The sequence below is a fragment of the Temnothorax americanus genome, unplaced genomic scaffold (genome assembly GCF_048541705.1).
Source record: "Temnothorax americanus isolate GAGA-0224 unplaced genomic scaffold, ASM4854170v1 Scaffold6, whole genome shotgun sequence".
NCBI classification, from domain to species: domain Eukaryota; kingdom Metazoa; phylum Arthropoda; class Insecta; order Hymenoptera; family Formicidae; genus Temnothorax; species Temnothorax americanus.
The window spans coordinates 1,972,302-1,993,949 of NW_027509751.1; the positions used below are offsets into that span (position 1 = coordinate 1,972,302).

Below are 21,648 nucleotides of genomic sequence, written 5' to 3' on the forward strand. Positions count from 1 at the left end.
TCTTTTTATATTTTATTACATTTTTATTATATTTCATTTTTTTTTATTAAACATGCTGTTATTTTAAACTGACAAAAAAATATGATGTGATTGAAAATGGCCTTCCAATATTTTATATAAATTTATATGATATATATTCCATTTGTATATTATATATACTATAGTAATATATCGATGATGAGATGCTTCATTAACATGAATTGGAAACAAACTTGGAATAGACTTGTAAATACACTGCACTCCGTTATTTTCGCTGTGAATCTGCTGTCTATTCAAATAGGGTCGAGAGGGCTGTCCCTCTTCCTCAGCTGAACTCAAAGTCGTCGAGAGATATTATGTAAGCGAGACGCGCGACGAAACGTCTTTTCCGTCTGCAACCTCCTGCAACCTCTTCCGTTTCTTTCCCTCCCACTTTATTCCTCCCGTGGGTATACTCTTAATCTTTGCCTCGTCGCATTTTCCTGCAACCATCGCTTCCGCCCATCTTTCTCATGCTTCCCAGGACGTGTGACTCGCGCGTGACTTTACGCGAGAATGCGCGAGATTCGTCGAAGTTCGCCTTCGTGCAGATCGCGGTGGCTGTAAAAAAAAAAAAAAGTTTGCAAACCTGGCATACGTCGCAACCATGCGTAAATTGCAAGACCGACAGATATGGTTAAACGAGAGAAATTTCAGTGCCCCATTTCTGCCTTTGCAGCAGCAAAATGTTCCGAGAAATTTGTACGCGTCGCAACTTTAGGGTAAAATGGTGTATGAAATATATTTTTTGCCGAGTGTTACTGAAGAAATTTATCGATTCTAATAGCAATATTATATTTTAAAATGTTTACTTTATTAATATTTACTTTATTGTACTTGCTATGTCATTTACATCAATTGGACATATTATTAATCTGTAAAATAAAAAGATAATTCCTTAAATAAAATTTACATTTTGTTGTTTATGTTATTTTCAAAACAATTATTTGGTGCGCAAGAATCAAAAGAATTCAAAATATAAAATCTACGAAGATGATGTGTTAGAGAAATGGAGAGTATAATATCAATAGTTCCAAACTTATATTCATATACATCATAGACTTGATACAGCAACGTCGGCCGTCCTATAGAAAGTAATTTTCTCCATAACCATAATGTTTTTATGAAATTGTTTAAATTTTCTTTTTTCATCTCTTTTTCTTCCTTGAATAGGCAGACTATAGATTGTTGTATAACGATTACCGACGCATAACACGTTCGCCGTTATCGCGGTCATCGAGTATAACGTATGTCGATCGTTTGACGACTCTCTTCCATTCGTTGATAAATTACACCGTTATCGGCCCATGCGTGAACACGCGAGAAATAACGTGTCACGTCCGTCCAGCATAACAATCAATTTCCATCTGAATGCATCACTTTCACGCCATACGTAATCTGCGTCCAAATGTATCACTTAACAATTTTTTCAACTCGCGTGCGTTTAATTGAAAACGTTGATTAAGGTACCTACCAATCTAATAGGTAGTTGGAAAAACAGTCGTCAATTCCGGCAGTTCTAAGCAGATTCAAATTGTCTGTTTAATTTGAGCAATATTTCTTACAATTCCTCTATTTCTGGAAATTAAATAAATCATTGTTTAAATTTAGAAGAATTGAGCTAAGAAACACAATTGTTATTCTAATAATTAATGATTTTAGTTATTATTATTATTATTATTATTATTATTATTATTAAGATGCAAACATTTTTATATAGCCCGTGTTTATATATATACATAACCTTCTATTAATTTAATTAAACATATAAAAATCTACATATAATATGTATCGAGATATTTTTATTTGTATGTACCAAATATCGATCGACGCTTGTCGCATAATACGTTTGTACCCTATTTCTGTTCAATGTGTATACTTCTTACGACGAAAGCACGATACTATCAGTAAAGTCACGATTCCGATGATAAGCGACAGTGCAGCCAGAGAAGAGGAACTCTCCTTCTTTTTCTTTATCGTGGCTAAAAAATCAATATGTTATTCTGACAACCGTGACTGGGTCTCATATTCGATCTTCTCGACTTCATAGATATATATGCTCATACTTCACGGCGACACGGCGCGCCGGGTTAAAAAACGCGATTTGGGCCGCCGCGCGATGCAAAAGTGCATTCCGCAGGAAAGAAATTGCTAAGAGTAACAGTAAATTTACATTAGAGAGGACTGCTGAAGACACGAGAAAGCTCTTCTGGTTTCAAGTTCTTCGCGCCTCTACGTCTGGTATCGACTATTGCCGTTTCTGGTTATAAGCTACCGCGATGCGTATTGTATTTCACATTTTCTACCAATTTTTCTAATACAATGCGTCGCTTTTTGTATCGATTTATGCGTAATAATTTTTACAATTATCGTACTTGAAAAAGGAGACTGACTTTGCAGTGAAGATCAGAAACAATAATAATATCTTTATTATACATTTAATAACAAATATAAGCCTTAACGTGATCTATAAATAATTATTATCGAATTTAATATGCTTCATCTGTATAATGTAGTGACATTATTCATTATATAAGATAATATGAGAATGACATTGATGCAAACATAGAATGTATGTACGTTATGTCATCACATCTCGCGATAGGCGTGTCATAAAATTGTTATCTTGAAGCTAATAGGAGATAACGTAATTTATCATGACATAAGATCGTAAATATATCCTTCACAGCCGATGAGTAACTTGTTACATCGAGCATTCATGGATAATGAGATAGTTGTCGCGCCGCGAAATGTTCCGGGCGCACTTCGCAAAACTGCACGGTAACAAAGATAAATGGAATTCCGCCGGAGATAAAGATGAAGAATCCGGGTTGACGGTTGCGCACGGTTTGAAACGGGGGTGACACGTGTAGCTCGTACGACGTGGCATTAATGTCTCCTATATCAGCGTGATGCATGTGGTTCTGTAGACGTGGGGCTTAGCATACAGGTCACGCTAGACGCAACGGCAACCACGTGGATTACACGAGTATGGTACACTCTACCTGGAGCCACATATCTGGTATTACGAATAGAATCTATGCTGTGCGTGCGTGTTTCGCGAAATTTCAACTGATGTATATGTAATCAGTAGGTACGATATAGCATTTTAAGATCGTTAAATAAAAGACCAAGGAATACTTCTTGTATCTACATAACGACTGACTCTTGTCACAGTTTAATTGAGTTTAAATATGGTTAATAAGAATTAATTACTGCAAAATTTTACTAGAAAAATTGTATGAGACTATTTGTATTTTTAATTAAAAAGTGACTTTGCAGCATACATTTATATCTATACGAATCTTGAAAACAAAAAAGAATCTTATAAATAATACATTGCGGTGTATTTCAATTCTGATATTTTTTTTATCATCAGCATTTTAAACGAGCCAACTCGAAACATCGGGAAATATATTAAAAAAACCTTAATTATATAAATATAACTTTGTTAAAACGCGATGTTTGAGGCTCGAGCTTTTTATCTCCCATCATTGATTCGCGGAAAAAATCCATTTTACCGCGGCAAGTGAAAAAATTGCCGAACTTTGTGATGAATTATCTCTCGCTGACCTGGTTTTGTCTGAAAAAAATTTACCGTTTCTCTCAAGCGTTCCGGACCGCGAGTTAACAAACGTGATTCCACGATACCATTATGTGCAATTTTATGCGGTGTGGAAGAAAGGTGGATGGAGGGAGGAGGGAAGAGCGAGATTGCGAGAGGTCGAAAAATAGAGAGAAGCGACGAGGCAAGCTGTATCCTCGGCTTCTCTCCATCGCGGCGCATCGCGCGAGTAAGGCGGTTCACATCCAAGCGAACAGAAAGATCGATAAGAAACGTCGTTTCGTTAAGTGTCGAGGTCGCTTCAGCCTTCTGGCGGTGGCCGATCGAGGCCGAGGGTGGAAATGGGTTCTTACTATTGTTCCCGTATCTATTGGGACTGCAATGGTTTACTCACCCTTTCGCTGCCAGTCGGTGTCGAGTATCGGGGACACTAATGCCGTGCGGTACTCTCGCGCTGGATTCTTCGTCTTTGTCTCGCGTACAATGGGTTTTGTTTCGGGAGAATTTTCGCCCACAATCAGTTTACTTTGCACATAGCTGTCAACAGACGATAAGTATATAAGTATAGTAATGCACCTCCCGAATTTTTTTAGAATTTTAAAGGAGAGAAGTTAAATCAAAATAATGATTATTGGCATCACCGTTGTTATTATAAAATTTTCTGTAAGATGACTATAAACTAGATTTGTAGCCTTTATGAGATTTGTATAATGTAATTAAACTTCATTCCTCAATCGCTGTACTATGAAAAACCTTCCGATAAGTGAAAGGAAATTACATTTTCCGTCGATCACACAATCGTATACATATAAAATTCTACTTATTTCTTCTAAAAAATTATAATTTTGTTACGTAGGCGTTGTCATAAAATTAACAGTGATATTATAGTTAACAATTTCTTCGTTCAATATCGACAATATCGTGCACGAAAAGAATAAGAGAAAGAGAGAAAAAGAAAAAGGGAGGATTTCTTTTATTTCACATAATACGAGAGATAATCGAAGTCTCTCCGCGAGCAAATAGTCTTCTGTACATGACATCGAATTTCACTGTCGGCGGTACATCCCGCAGGATGTCGGCTTTCCTTTCGTAGAAAAGGATCGAAGAGGCAGCTGCTATTGTTGCCAGTTAATTAAGGGAATTGATGAAAGATTAAGCAATTCCTCCCGTCTTACCGAAGCTCCTTGCGTCTTACTTCCCCATCCCATTTTCGTGTTCCGTCCTCTCTCTTCATTCGTCGGATACGATCGAGGACGTATTGTGTACCAGAATTGAGGCACTCTGTGTAGACTTACGCACCCTTCGAAGATGGAGAAAACTCGTGCGATTAGATTGTACACATGGGAAAATTTCTTTCCTCGCGGGGAATAAGAACTTTCATGCTTTATTGGTTTTTCTAGTAAACTTAATAATTTCGATATAATTTTTCAAATACACGAAGAATACTACATTTAAGGACAGAAGTAATTTCATTAAATACAGTAATAAAGCGAGCAAATAACTAAATTTATTCCAACGTCGCTGCAACATTAATTTTTTATTTTAACAAGTGATTAAGTTATATAAATTATTTGGTGAACAGATCTACGCTTGGCTGTACGTTTTATAAATAAACGTTTATTATTAGTTTGCTTACGGTCGATGGTCTTCAATTTTGAATTTTAACAGAGAATTCGATTATAACGGAATCCGTACAATATTCAGTTGCATGTATCGAAAATAAACGCGCATGGGAGAAGTGGGTGGACTGGTAATTATAAATAAATTTCTGTTACACGCGGCAATACGCGCCAAATAAATTTAATATTAACGAAGGATTATGTTACATACGCCATTGGACGATCTGATGTGTGGTTTAAATGTCGTAACTTTTGTAATTCAGTATTTCATGATTTTAGCGATTTTATTGTTCAATCTACATTCATTCCTTCGCACATTCACGCTGTTATGATTATTTATTGGCAGAATGGTAATATTTATTTATGAATATGCAGTCGTAAAGTATAATAACTTACACTCGACGAAGTTCATGTATCAAAACTGAACTCATTGAGAATTATCTTAATCAAAGTGACGTGTGTAGCGTTTGTTTGTTAATGCAAAACTATATTAACACTGCACGATTATAATAATCTACCAAGAAATTCTGTACGTCAATTAATATCGATGCGGAATTGAATAAATGAAATAAATGTATATATAAATTGTGAAAAAAAGAAGACGAAGTACACACAAAAAAAGTCGAAAAGAATATATTTAATATATCTGGTCTGTTTTCTTTAGCGCGCGAATCTTTTCTTTGCGGCAAAATATAGAAATGTGACGCAGGAATGAAAGTAATGTATGTATCTTAGATTTAGCATAAGTTAGACCCACGTTACGATGCTAAGTGGATTGCTGCGGAAACATTAAATTACCTGAAAGCCCGCGGTCCAGTCTGCAATCGTCCGAAACCGCCACAGGTGACATGGGACGAGCCGACCATTAACCGCAAGAGCCCAGTGTATACAGGATGGTCGTTCCATGAAGGACTGAAGCGAGCCATCGACTAACTGGATTTACCGGACCGAATTTCCTGCGAAATTAACCCTTTGTAACCATAACACGCATTAATACGCCCTTCTTAATTGTATGACGCGCGTGACGTTGACTGACTTCACTGAAAACCGAACGCACGCGTGTATTCGGCTTGCATTAAAAAACTAGCTGCTCGCGAAACGCATATTTGCATATCGTTATCTTGAGTTAAGTCTTACATTTCCGTATTTACGTTACCGCACGGTAAAAATTGGCCGAGAGGAATATCAGTATTCAGCACATCTACTTTTTTTCGGTCAAATTTTTTGTCTGTCTTACCGTTAGAAATACTCCCCAGCCATATTAAACTTCAGTCTTACTTTAGCCACAGCTTTATCCAGCTGCCATGTACTTTGATTAAGACTGACAGATGTGAGAATGAATTATTTTGTCTGACGGCGCAATCTTCTTGCCGATTTCTTCGTTTACCCCGCAAACTTGACGAATCGTCGTCGCTCGAGACGAACCAGGAATAGACCTTTTTTTTCTCTGTGATCCTAACAATATTTAATCCTCAGATCGGATCGGCCAACGCCGCAAATTTAATACCGACGTCGCGGCGTCGTGTCCAAATCTCATCCCTCCTACTTTGTCTGCTTTCGGGCAAATCCGTTTCCGCCGCCACGGACAGTTTCTATATGCAAATCTACTCATAACTCAACGAAAACATATCGGACGGGTCCGGTGTTCTCTGTGCCGTGTGTATTCCCGCGTTTCCCGCCTTGCTGTCCTCCTTCTATCCTCCTGTCCCTCCTGTCCTACTCTTCGCACTCCGTCGATTTGAAATGCTCGCCGACGAGCGCTCCTCTCCGGAGATGGAAACCGCAGAAAACTCCACGCCCCCCCCCACCCGACAAAATTACGACAGGGTGTGTATTGAGAAAGAAACAGTCGCTGTCGAACTCCTACAGTCCATATTTTCACATGGACGACACGTAGACAGAATCTTCTTCTTTTTCCAGCCGTGCACTATTTGTTATCAGCTTTTATCTTCCCTGCACGAAAATAGGTGAACGTGTTCAAATCATTGAGTAGTATAAAACGTTTTTTCTTATTTTAAAATTGTAATTATGTCGTAAGAGTTACGACTTTTACTTTTTTAATTAAAAACAATAGTTTATGTAATTATTGAACAACATAAATAGATTTAAATTTAATAATTTTATTTATTTATAATAATATAGATTAAGTTGTTTTCCATTTTTTAGTTTCAGCGTTCTATCTTGCGTAACATGTTACGTCCATAAAGATTTACATAAAAGAGAGATGGCATCGGTTAAGATATTTTCTGAAATAATTTAATAATAAAGTACATCAAACAAGCGAATCGGACAAGCTGGCCTTGCGAATAACATACTCTTTTCTTATAAATAAAGTGACCATGAAAATGCATCTCAGAATATCTCTTTTGGCTTTTCTCGTCTTAATCTTCAATAGATCGTAAAGAGACTGTATCTTGAGATACTTTGACTTTTTGATATAAATATAAATAGTATGAAAAGCGGAGAGTATGTAATATGTAATTACTTAACGCAAGATTGATAGAGATGGAAAAGATATGCAATGTAGCACGTTGCAATTAAAGATGCAAGAAGATGTATCTCGTCTGCGATTATAATGTTGACATCATTCACTTGCATATTATAATTATATTTTCTTCACTAGCATTAATTTGTTCCTTGTATCTATTTCTATTTTTGTAAAAGATAATATCACTTTTTTAAAGAAAATTATATTAAATCTGTAAAAATTATGTCGACATATACGTTAAATTTAAATCTGCTTAAAGGTATATCTTCATATACGCAAAATGGTGTAATGTCTCTCATATATTTTGTGCGCAGTTCGTACTATTATATCGCAACTGAAACGATACATAATTATCGAAATGATATAATTATCTTCGTCGAAAAAGGATTTGAATTGGAATATAACATATATCTAAATTGCAATTAATCAAACAGTCACAAATAAATAATAATCCTCTGTGACTTCGCGCTTATGCCTTCGTTATCATTCGCGATGTGATAAAGCTCTTTTCATCAATTTATGTGCTCATATCAAAACGGCCTAATAATAATATGTCAGTAACTGGCTTACATTACAGCGTACACATGCTCCACGGCAATAACCGCATTAATAATGCCACCCTCGTTGATAATAATCGTGAAATCACGTACCCCCCTTGGCAATATCGCGTCGATCGATTTCGGTTATTCGACGAGATAATACAGAACAATAACGCGGGGAATGACATATTCGTTATTTTCTCGCTCATCGTAAAACCGCATGAGCAGAGATCCTTTTCTTCGAATGTCGATGAAATTTTTGTGCGTATTTTATATTTAGATAAAAGAGACGGTTCGTAATTAGCAAGGTCAATATATCGATAACGTTATCATATTTTATTTTCAGATAATGAGAGTAACTATAAAATCTGAAGTGCTTGATTAGCTGAGAAATAAGATTAAGAAAAACCTCTGCATAGTTATATATTGAAAGCCTCAACGCGTAAATTGATCGATAACGACATTGCAAATTAATAAAAGCGCGCGAAACTTAGCGTCATATTCTATCATTAACATTGATCTGACCTCGGGGTAATATAACTTTGGCGAACTGCATCCAAGTACGTCACGCGATCGAGAAAGTGTCGTGACAATGACAAATTAACGCGCGATGCGAATCACGGCATTCTTTGGCGAATGCATATTTAAAAGAAGTTAAAGCGCGCGCGTGCAAATCGACGTAAGTCGATCAACAACGGTTGCTACGAAGTTCCACGGCAATTACGCGCGTAAATGGCATTATCGGATGCTAACTGCGGCTAAAGTTTTAACTTGATTTCTTTAACGTAGGGGCGAGGAAGAAAGGCGTCTTCCTGTTGTTCCTCAAGCTGCCTCTTAAACTCTTCTTAATCTCCGGAGAGTTCCCCTCCGAATAAAATGAGAATGCTAAATGTACACTGCACGCAGCACATTACCCGACGAGAGAGGATGAAAGAATGAAGAAAACCGTTAAACTATATGCGACTCCGCGATGGCAAATAGCGCTGTCACATCGGTAAATGGCATAAATCAAGGTTAATCATTATTCGAAACCGCATGTCCGCGCAGCGGCCCGCGAATCCGCTTTTGATTCGACATGCCCTGTTTCCCGCTACTTCTTTTTATTACTCGTTTTTCTATATCATTTTTCATACTTCCACCGCAAGTTTGTTGCAACAAACGTGTGATCTCTGCGCGCGGCTATTGTCCGAATGCTATGTATGCATCAGAAGACGCTTCCGGCTTCGCGTATCATTGCATTGGCGCATATAAAATGAATTTTATGGGAGTCACGTTCATCGCCTTTGTCCCGCAAAAAGAAATAGTATCTCCGCAGCGCTAACAGTTGTATTCGTAAAATCAACAAAAGAAAAAACCTCTGAAAACATGTGGAAGAATAAAAAATCATTCTCGGTGAGAGACTACAGTACATTTTTTTCTAAATTTGCGATACTGGTCGATTTAATTTACAATGAATATTTAACGGAGCACTATAATATAATGTAAATAAAGTATAAGAGATGTGTGCAGAACACACACAATGCATACGTAATTGCAATGTTAATATTTTCATTTCCCGAGAAACTCTGGAGGTGTTAGTTTTAACGATTTTGCTGTCAGTCAATTAAACAGTTCTACGAATTCAGCAAATTAGCGAGTTAAAATTACTGCAAATTACTAAACGTAACTAATTTAAATATATATATATATATATATATATATATATATATATACACATTAAAATGTAATTACGTTATAGGAATTTATACGATTATACGCATCTTTTACGTTATACTAAAAAGGACACTTTACGCTGCGGTTTCTTCGATCACTGGATGAGGACTTCGAAACTGACATTAATCTCTGAGCCTTCTTAATGCGATGTCTTTGCAGTAATATTACATTACATCACATGCACAGTTAAACCTGCAGTACGACGTTATTAGATTGCCTTTACCGGAATTCGATGCGAGAAACCGGAAACCGATATTACTGGCAGTGCTAATAGTGCCAATACGTCGCTGGAATGAATTTGTCAATTGCGATGTGACGCAGTATAATTGTAATGGTATAAATGTAAGGCGGGGTCACAACGGTTGCAATCGCACGATTAGATAGATATATTATATTATGAAATTCTTTTTCTATACTTTTTTATAAATTCGCCTGTGCGCGATTGCGTATAACGAAAATTGAAGAAAGCGTGAGTTAAAATATTGATTCACGCCACTTTTGCGTTCAACCCATTCGGTTGCCGATCGTACGAGGGCATTTCATGCGAGTTTTATGCGACAACGCGGATGTTCGGCGTCACGTGGAATACCGCCGCTGTGAAACCGGATGCAACAGCCTGCCGCAGACTGACCATCCGAGTGAGCTTCCGGTTGTAATTCGATCCGTGACCCGTGAATTAATATTTCATCACGTTGCATATATGTATAGCCTCTCTACGTAAATCGCCGCGTTCCCTGCGCTCTTTCCCTTTCCCCCCAGCGGCGGCGCCTTCCTCATCGGCTGTCTCGCCCAACATTTTATACTTCTTCGCTTTATTCGCTTCCTTTTGTTGGACGTTTTCGCGCGTGAGATCGACGTCGTAAGGTTAACGATCCGTGCTCGCGGAAAATACCGCCATTCGGATTGTAGGCGGGGGGCACTTCCGACGGAGAAGAATCGCAGTGAAATTAACGGCTGCTCGCCCCGCTTCAGCGTACAATGCAATGCATTAATGGTTCTGGTGCAAAACGCACTTATCACGCTTACTCTCTATATAGGTCTCAGGGCGTTTACCGTTTCTCCGGCTGCTGCGTCCATTCTGCCGCTCGACAATTGATCCGACAACCTCTGTTGTTTTGTTTGATCACGCAATTCGGTCTTTCAAACACTGCACAATCACGAGAAATGTACAATGTGTCATTAAAATTGACAATAGATTGTTTAAAAATTAATTAACACATCAGGCATATTCGAAAAAAACTCAGGTTGTTGAATACCGCAAACGAGCAAAGGTTTATCATCCATTCGAATATTCTACAAGCGTCCACTGTTAAGCCACGAGTGTCCGACTGAAAATAGTCCATGTACCGCGACAGCGTTGCCGATCGCTTACGTTTTACATTTCCTCCTGAAACGAGGGCGATTTTAAATTCGTCCACGTAACCCCGCAACTTTTGTACGTGCCGGGCTCATGCCCATGAAAATGTCCGCTCTTATTTCCGAAATGTCGCGAGAAATCTCCGGTATACCTCCGCGGAGCGCGAGTCCTCGGAAACCTGATGAGCGAAGTTCGATGACCTAATATATATCGATGGTACAATACATCTACCGGCAAAGGCACAATGCAGCCGCGATACGAAGACCCTCTGTGACTTCGCAGCGACTCGACGAAATCAATACGGCGTATATATCGATGATGTGTCAGTACGCAGACCAAACCGCGTCTTAGAGCCTTACAATTGACTTCTGCGCCGAAGCCAAGTGATCCAAGCGAGGAGTTGAGGCCGAGTTACAAAGGGCTGAGACTATCCCGCCGATCTCGGAATTGCTTGGACGTTGGACGGCAGGATGTTCAACGAGAACAGATACGGCGTAACTGCATTATGTTGCGAGACATAGTTTGCGATATTTCGTTATTCGAACAATCTAATATGAAAGCTCTCATATACAGTTTCCCAAATTAATAAAAAATCATTTAGAGAACGACAATAAACGTTCATCGACTCGATTGTCTGGTCAGCTGATGCGACAACTTCGAGTCTATTAAGAGATCATTGAAAGTTCTGAAACATTTGTTAAGCCGCTAACTTTTAATGGCTATAAACCTACAGTAATTTGAAAAGTGACAAGTTTTAATTGAAAAGAATCTTTTTGTTAGCAGAACGAAAACAGAGCCTTACGGCTGAAAGAGCCCGCGTCCCTGGGGCTTTCCGCCAGCGGAAATTCCGGCGGGTACATGGATCCAGACGGCACGGCCATTGTAATGTCATCCGAGCTCCTGCCAGCGCCGACTCCGGATCCGAGAGTGACGTGGAATTACTTTGACGAACAGGGGTGAGTCTGAACAGACATCTTCCTTCGCCATTATAGCTTTGCAATATGCATCTCGAACATCATTCACTCGCGAACGTATTTTCCGCGGTGTCGGTCCGCAAACACTCTTAGACACTCTAGAAAGCATTTGCGGATGTAATATTGATTCGGCGAGACTTCCGACTTCAGTTGGCACATCGACATTAATTATTTCGCGGGTTCGGCGCGAATTATCTTCGAGACTCCTTTTGCAACGATCCATTAACTTTCCGCCGATTAGAAACTGCGTGTTGCGCATTGCCGGGATATATCCGCGCGTTATTACTTGCTGTATTACGTTTGGAATGTTTCATTCTCCACGCCATTCGTCAGTACTGCTATCCGCAACGATTACAGCCGACGTGCCGTTATAATCGTTATGATAGACGTCGCGTTTTACGGCGCGACCATTTCGACACACGTGACAAACACACCCAAACCCGAATTCCGAGTTTGACGGGAGATTTCAAAAAGAAATAACGAGAAATTCAGTGGCAATAATTTTCTTTGTGCAACAGGTACGTTTCAAGAGGTGGTCTACGTGCAGGCGAGGACCCATACGCGAGGAATAAATTCAATCAGGAAGCTTCCGACGGTCTTCCGAGCAATCGTGACATCCCCGATACTCGTAGTGCCATGTAAGTAACTTATTACGTAACGTTTGGCGATGTATCGTATTGTTTTTTCCCCCTTCAATTAAACGATATTAAAATATATCTTGCAAATGCATCTTTAGACACTATATTAAATTATTCTTAGATACATATTAAATTATAAAACATATTAATATGTTACATTAAACACAATTAGGCACATGATTAAATGTACATACAATATACATAGATGATTACATATATAGCATATATACATATATTTGTCATTTGACACAGTTGCATGCATGTAACATACATGTATGAATGACTTATTTTTAATATGCACAAAAATACCGTACAAAGTGAGCTTAATAATACTAGATAAAATAATAAAAGATGATCGTATTGTCGCTCGCCTCTCACAACCCATCGCAATATTCATTCGCTTCGCATCGTTCATTGACAAAAACGTCGAAGGCGCATCGAAGACGATTGCTCAGAGTTACAAAATTGTCTCGTGGAATAAATTCTCCGCGTCCGTAAAAGGCGACGGGACAAGTTTTCCCCGTTTTAAATAATGCATCGGCCCGTACAGTCGGTGAATACGATTTCCCGTCAGACAGTCTCCCGGCAAGACATGCACTTCGGGATGAGCGAGAAGACGGCGAGAAGAAATAAGAGGACGCAGAAATTGGCCTGTCGGTCGATCAACCCGTTTATACACTACTATTGGCAGCTACGTGATTCTCTCGGCGGATATTATTCCTCGCAAATGATCGGCAAGATTGCGGCGCGCCATTGGGAATTCATGCGGTATCATGACAAGCTGCCATACATTCAGACCGCCAAACAGCAGTTACTCCGCCGAAGAGGAGCGGCAAGATCTCGCAAATACTGACTAGTAACATATTTCTTCCCGTACAAGTACAATAAGATAGTCGTACATAGTCATTTGCAGAGAAGAATTTTCATCCAATTATCTTGACAATTGATAACGAAAGGAAACAAATTATACGTAATTTTTCGTAGCGGATATTATATCAAAAAATATCTATTTTATTACAAATTTTATTTTTTAAACGTGCTGAAGAAAGAATATGTTTTTTACCGTCTTTTTGTTTGTGTGTGTAGGGTACATAATATCAATAAAATAAAAGGAATCCATTTTCGCGTACGCCGCTGCAAATATCTCCGGTAATTTCTTGCGAAGGAAATCCAGCATCAATCTGACATCCATTTTATCTATCAGATATCATACTTTCAATAAAAAAAGATAATAATGCGCAAATATATCGCGAAATATTGAACATACGAAAATTCGAAATTCCAAATTTTATCGTTGCCATTGTAAATGTAATATATGTAAGTGTATACAAATACATAAAAGCGATAATAGCCAAGAATAGCCAAGAAATCAAGTGTAAAACTAATTGGCAGTTTCTTTGCGATAGAATCGCAAAGTATATACTTGGTGCAATTCTTCCGATTCATCTAGGCAATCTATCTTCTTTGTACGCTGTCTGACACAAGGCACACACATACACGCGCGTACACACATACGCGTCTTTTTATATCATGAAAAATTCAAAGGCGGCATGAAGTTCCAATACATTCAGACCGTAAAGGAGTTTGAGTTTGCTCCCAAGAAAAGCGATAAAGCCGTGATCATAAATTTCTACCGATACACATAGACGGTCGGTGCCGTTGTTACATGCCAAACGTGTCAGCCGCCCAAAACGCGTCCATACATGAAGTCTCGCGTGAAACTAGGTGTACACTTCCCATGTTTACGATCATTGTATAATGTTTGCAATGAATATAAATTATAGCCGTCGCGATATCTGTTGTTATACCTTGTCGCTGGAAATCATGCGCGAGGATCAACTGTTTGTCATAAAGATTAATCGGTTATCTCTAATGTACGTGCTATGTAGGCGTATAATTATTACGATGTTATTGGCAATAAATCGCGTTTTCATGTATACATTAATTTTCCCATTGCATGCGCTTTATTAAAATGTCATTAGTTAAGTGCAGTGGATAGTTATGCCATGTGATTTACATATTTTTACATACAGGGTATTCCAGGTCAGGTCAATAAAACTTTATCTTATAGGAAATTTGAATTTGGAACAGAAAAAAGTTTCTATAAACAAGGTTTGGAAGCACTTCTTTAAAAAATTTACTTTTACTAAAACCTGTACTTAAAAAAAGGGATAATACAAAGGTTATATTAATGAGACCGTTTAGAAGGAGAACAATTTTATTAAAAGTAAAAGATAAATAATTTTCAACCAAATTATTAAATATATTCAAAACCATGTCCCTGTTTATTAATACATTTTTAGCATCTATGCAATTTTGACTCACTGCATTGTCCTATAACTTTTTAACGAAGCGTTAAAAAGTTTCCAGACCTATATGTTTATAAAAACTTTTTTGTTCGAAATTCAATTTCCTGTAAGATCCTGAAATTTCATTGACCTGACCTGAAACACTCTGTATGTCGTATAAAAAATGTAGAGTACTTATCTTATAAAATTTAAAACAAATATCGAAATACGTACACAATTTATTGAGATTTAGCACTGCTTTCTTATTTATAATCAATGATTACAGTTTAATTATATTGACTACAAAGATTGTAGAACATAGAAAAGCTTTTTTTTATTGCAAATATTATATCGCTGATGTTCTTTGTTCATAAAGTTAGTTTTGTGTGTGTGTGTGTATTATTCTGAAAAACATGTTGAAAAATGTCTCTGCAAATAGATAGAGATATATTGCGGATCTGTACATATCACGCTACGAGGTAAATCCCGCTTCAGGAAAATCGACGCAGGAACGTGCTTTGCAGCGCATTCTCTGTGCGAGATGAATTTTTGCGTCTCCTTGCTCGCGCAGACAGACGTGACCTCGCGAAAATGCCAGGAAGTCAAAGCCGGGCGAAGTTACGCGGTTCGGATGAAAAAGAGATGGTACTTTTTGCCTAAGACGAAGGTCATAGAAGGGTTCCGGACTCGAACCTAACGGTTAACCCGCAAGGAAGAAGCGGCGGGACGACGGGAATTGGAGAACTCAATAGAATTGAGTTTGCCAAGTTTTTTATAGGCGGTTTTCGTGCTTAATGGTATTGCGTGCTCTTGTTAACCTACGCCAATATACCGCTAATAAAAACGTAGGGCTGACCTGATGTGCTCGCGTCGCTTTCATCGAGCGTATATACGAAAGTACATTTTAGCTCGAAATTTCATCCCTGCACGGCTGACAATTACATAACGAAATCTGTCAGCAATCGTGTGGGATCAAGGAGAAGATTGACCGAGAAAGATAACTTTGGTTTTATCGTGAAAATACTTTTGTTAAAAATGAACTTTAGATTGATAGAATTTGCAATTGTTCGCGTACAATATAATTATATATCCAGGATAATTGCAATTTAGTATAATTATTTTGATGTCACGAAATGTTACACGGATGGACATCTCTTGACCAGAGAAACCATACTATAATCCAATTCCACAACTAATTAATTCATTATCAATGCAACTGATATTGAATATATCACAGTACACTTTGCAATATGTAATATTATGCTGTTAAATACTATAAACACGCGATTAACATTCTAATTCTCATTATATTAATTGTTAAAATATTTTAGACGTTAATCCCAATTTTGTGTTTATAGCTTATTTTTTATTTTTGTATATTATTGTCTTTAAATAACATGAAAATATTTGTTCTTATACCTGTGATAAAAATTTCCTAAAAGAATGTACGATATTAGCGATTTTTTAATGTATGCTTTTCTTTAGAAAAAAAATTATTCTTATATGTGCATGTTGGATATAGTTAATATACGATATTGCAAAGTACTTAGATGTTTTTTATTGTGGGCTTTGATATCAAACGATCAATACTGTGTAACTGTGTATATCAAAAGATCACGTGCTCGGCGAACTTAAAATGCGTTCGCGCTCTTTCTCAAACTATCTTGAAAGACATTCCGAAGAAGCTCTTTGTCTTTGTCGCCGAATCTAATTTTCTGCGTTTCTCCCGTCCGCGACCATGCGACTACGTCGTATTTCTTGCGAACGAACATATATAGTCAACGGTTCTACGAAGCCCCCCAAACGCGAAGTCCTTTCAATGGATATGACTTAGTATCGATATATACGCTTATACCTCTCGGACTATGCGGACGATATTGCGCAAGATGCCATTAATTTCGCTTCAAAGCGAAAGGGGATTCGTATCAGTTTACGTCCGTTTGATTAATTCTGTATAACGCGCTGTCGGAACGGATTCGGATCCGCGTGAGTTATCGGATACGATCCGTGACGTAAACTTCGTTTTCTCCCTAGCACACGCCGCGCCGCCGCGCCGGTGCGCGCTGGGCAAGTAATCGCCTTGATTCCTGACGGAGCAACGCGGAGATTCTGTTAGTTGCGTTTCGTGCATGACCTGATGAATCACGAGAGAATCACCGAGAGAAGTCTCAGGTCTATATATAAACGGTGACTGATGGGATTATATACGGAATATCCGTCATGGATTTTATAAGTATTAGCTGCCTAGGATTGAAAGTAATCTGCACCATGCAAAAAGAAACTTTACAAAATTTAGTAGCAAGAATAATATTTGCGCTATGTGCATGCATGAATTATTGGCTCTTTTATATATATATATATATATATATATATATATATATATATAAATTACGTGACGCAGGACAAAGGTGGTGTACTTATCCGCTCAGATTTGTCGCTTTAGGCAGCAATCGAGAAATCCGATAGCCGAGATACCGGCAACAGTAAATGTTACATGATCTCCGTCGAATGAGATTACAACGCGATCGATTGTCGAGAAGCCGGCTTTGTCGGACTTGATCGCTTTCCGCAAAAAAAAAAAAGCCGTTCATTAAAACATTTAAAATTTTTGTCAGAAATGTATGTTTGACCGCGGAGAGATCCATTCGATCACGGCGCCTATTGCTACGTGATGCGCAATATTTGACTCCCCGACAATCCTTCAAACATTGAACTACCCGCGCGCGCGTATATACGGATCAAACTTACAAAGTCACCATAGTGTTCCGCAAACACGATATTCGTTATCGATTGCCTTCCTCTTGTAATTTCCATTATATTTACCTAGGCTAGAAGATCTACGTTATTTGCATGTCGCATGCATCACGAAACTCGATATGCATTAAACATATAATATCAATACGAATATCGGGATCTCTGGGAGAGGTTTACGCGTGATGTATATGTTTGTGAATCCACCATTGTGATCGAACTTAAAGGGTTTCTGAGGAGAAAATCTTGTAGGAGTTGTCAATAAAATTTACGCGTCGAAAATCATTGTACGCGAGCACAAAGCGGCGTTAGCTGCTGTAAATCAAAATCAACAATTGGGGTTCATACGCAAAACTAAAATAGTACCTTGCACCAAAGACAGTTGCGAGTGTTATTTTTCGAAAAATAACAATATTTTATAAGATTTCGGTATTTTTATTTCGACATGGGCTGCCGTCGTGCAAAGAATTATGGCCACGCCGAAAATACCAACCTCCATAGAACAAAATGTCAGGAGAAAAATTATAGGAGAAAAATAAACGTTACGGAGTTGCGTTACGGATGTGTTTCGGGGGGGGGGGTGAAGGAGGAGGAGGACGAGGGGGCGATGGAACTATCTATTTGCCTGTATCTTCTGGCTGACGTAACAAGATTTTGCTACTTGCACGCGGTCTGACCGTACTCGCAGCTACTACTTCCTAGCTCAATAAACACGCGCGATCTATTTGACGTAGTAAAGAATCGAGCTATCGACAGTTTTAAAAGTTGTTGTCAAAAAATCAGTCTGCTATATAAAACAAAATCTAAAATTCTATATGTTTACTCTTTTGTATATTTATTATTTAAAAAAAACTGGTTTATATATATAACTGAATTATAATCAATATGCTTTTACGCATATTTTGTTGAAAATAAACTTTAATAATAATTTTGCATTATACATATTGATATTAAGAATTTTATTTCGAACAATGATATATTATAATCTCTCCGTATATCACAATAATTTCATAAAGCATTTACATAATTAACTCTACAAATGACCTGATTTATATATTAACTGTAATTTGTAAATAAATTTGATTAATTAATCAGAAATTAATTTGTAAAATACGACAAGGTACATATTAATAAAAAAAGTAAGCTTATTTGAAATAATTATATAATAATGATATATCACATTTTGTTTATGAAAAATCAAATGTAAGCAGAAATCGATAGATATTTTCAATTACGTGTATCTATTATATCATTTATATTTGCATTTTACACAAATTACCCGATTAACTTAAATGGATTAAATGAAAAAAGCGTGTATTAAAGATATATGTACCTTAATATAACATGCTAATTAATTAATTTTAATAGAAATTATATTTCCAACAATTTACATGAATGGTAAATCCTTATTTGTTTTGCTCGGATTTGATAAATTATAAAGTGTGCTGCGTACATACAATGCAAGATAGATCGTGCGCGATATAGCCCTGCAGAATCTAGCATTGCGTCTTGTCGTCGTTTCCCCTTCTATTCTTATGAAGTAATAATTCGGTCAGTCCCAGGATACCTCGGTACGCGGCCATGAATTATAACGAGGGTAGCTTTGTACTCTATTATGAGGATCTTTTAGGGCCAGATATGCGCTGTCGTTTGATGTATGGCCGACCTGCTGGTCCTCCGGTCCTCATTTTGCGCACCGGCTGTTTTACGTCTCCTGCATTATCGATCCGCATTGCCCGTCTCGGGGCCGTTGCAGGCATAGAAATATTTAATTTCTCTGTTTGCAATATTCCCAGACGCATTGCAGTGCGACGTGTGCATTATGTATAACAATTTCAGCGCTTCTTTTTCAAGAGACTCTATTCTATTGGCACGACAAAATGGAGAAAAGTATAAAGACACTTATTCGTCAAGCGTTACGCCTTTACACGATAAAAAATTAATTCGGCTAAATAAGACGGTTTATTTTATAGCGGCGCATTTGGAATTCCGAAAAAACTGCGGATGATGGAATCGAAAATTCTTTCGCAGAGAGAGGACCATAGGCGAGTTGGTTACGCTACTGTGCGCGCGGATATATATACTCGAAGTTATTCAAGTAAATCCAGCGGTGTCTCCGGGAGCTTTACCCGCGAAAGAGGCGAGCGGGATCGAACCGTGCCGCTGATATCGTCGATGGCACGACAAAGGACGTCATCTTGCCCAATCCATTCGAATTGCACAATAGCTGGCTATGCACGAGCGAACTTTGCGATGAATCCGAACCTTCCGGCATATTCGGTATCAATGAACTTGTTTTAACGACTCTGCAATTCAGATCATCACTTTGCTGACCTTTTAATTTTATATAAGCTTGGACCCGTTAATATTTATGAAACTCGATCCGCCGGGAAATCAATTTCGATTGTTTCTTTACCAGGAAAGATACGTGGACCCGTTTGAAGTCGCTATCACTCTTTATATACATTTTGTTCCCGTTCCTAAATGACGTAACACAATGTAACACAATATGACAAAAGATTTGACGTACGTTTGTCGATGAGACCGGTAGAGTCGATTTTAATATCTCCATGACGCTCGCGCACTTTGCTAAAAGTATCCGGACAAATTGCGACTGGAGTGCGCCCATTTCTCGAAACGAAATTTCCCAGAGTCTCTCCAGACGCTGTGAGAGCTTCGCGTGGCGGAGAAAGTCGAATCACGTCAGCGGGCTATGAAGATTCTCAAAGCCGCGACAAAAGATGTCATCTTGTCCGATGCGCTTGGCTGACACAATGAAGTTTCGTCCCTATCTAACCGTACGAACCGTTACCGTCTGCGTCAGCACTTCTCGCATAAGCGCATCGTCTGGCAAATGGACGACACGGAGAGTGCGGCAGGAGCGGTGCGAGAGATTCCCCGTTCATCCCGAAATGAGTTCAAGCGTTCGTCGTCCCGCGAGAGAGTGTGTACGAAAACACAACGTGCCCGCAAAAGCGGTCGGCGAAACGGATCCCCTCGTTCACCCTCCGTTCCTCGCCGATAAGACGGCGGCGTCGGCGTCGCGAAGAAACCGATTTCTCAGTTGAAAAACTCCTCGCCGCCGCTCCGTTCCGAGCTCGCGGGAGAATGCTCGTTCCGCGATATCGACGCCGATAGAAACAATTTCGCCGGCGATTCCGACTTCTCGAGCAAACGCTCGAATGCGCCGGGATTCGCGGGCGTTGCGATTGCGGCCGTTTCATAAACTCCAACGTCATTTCCGAGCGCGTTTCCCCCGCGCTTAAAGTCGTCATATGACCCTTATCGTGTGTGCAAGATCGGTAAAAAAAAAGATAAGATCTTGCATCATTCTTTCTGTCGTTATTATATTTTAATGTCTATCATATATCTATCATAGAGAGAAAAGACTTTAGCGACATTTAGTTTTATACAAACAATAACTTTATGTATAATTTTGTATAAAAGATAAATACGTATCTGTATTACCTTATAGACATGAAGAATATATTTACCTCATTTTGACAAAAACTGGAGATACCTATATGATTTTTTATCTCTAAAGGTAATATGTATGAGAATAAATAACTGTACATATGTAGGTAATTAAAAATATAAAATGCCTATATAAATCGTAAATCTGCATAAAAATTTAAAGAATCTAATATGAATATCAAAATCAGAAAATGCGAAAACGTGTATAAATTTTAGAAAAATAT

General features: G+C 38.3%; 1 protein-coding gene across 3 annotated transcripts in view; it reads left to right on the plus strand.

The window, feature by feature from the left end:
• The window catches only part of Pgant2 (polypeptide N-acetylgalactosaminyltransferase 2), a 191,559-nt gene that overhangs the window by 133,988 nt on the left and 35,923 nt on the right, over positions 1-21,648 (plus strand). For 2 of the 3 annotated variants that reach the window (XM_077419932.1, XM_077419931.1), the window contains exons 2-3: positions 12,080-12,255; positions 12,792-12,911. In XM_077419932.1, the coding sequence (XP_077276058.1) occupies positions 12,080-12,255; positions 12,792-12,911 (296 nt within the window). The remainder of the gene's footprint in view (positions 1-12,079; positions 12,256-12,791; positions 12,912-21,648) is intronic. The other variant, XM_077419933.1, reaches the window with a different exon arrangement.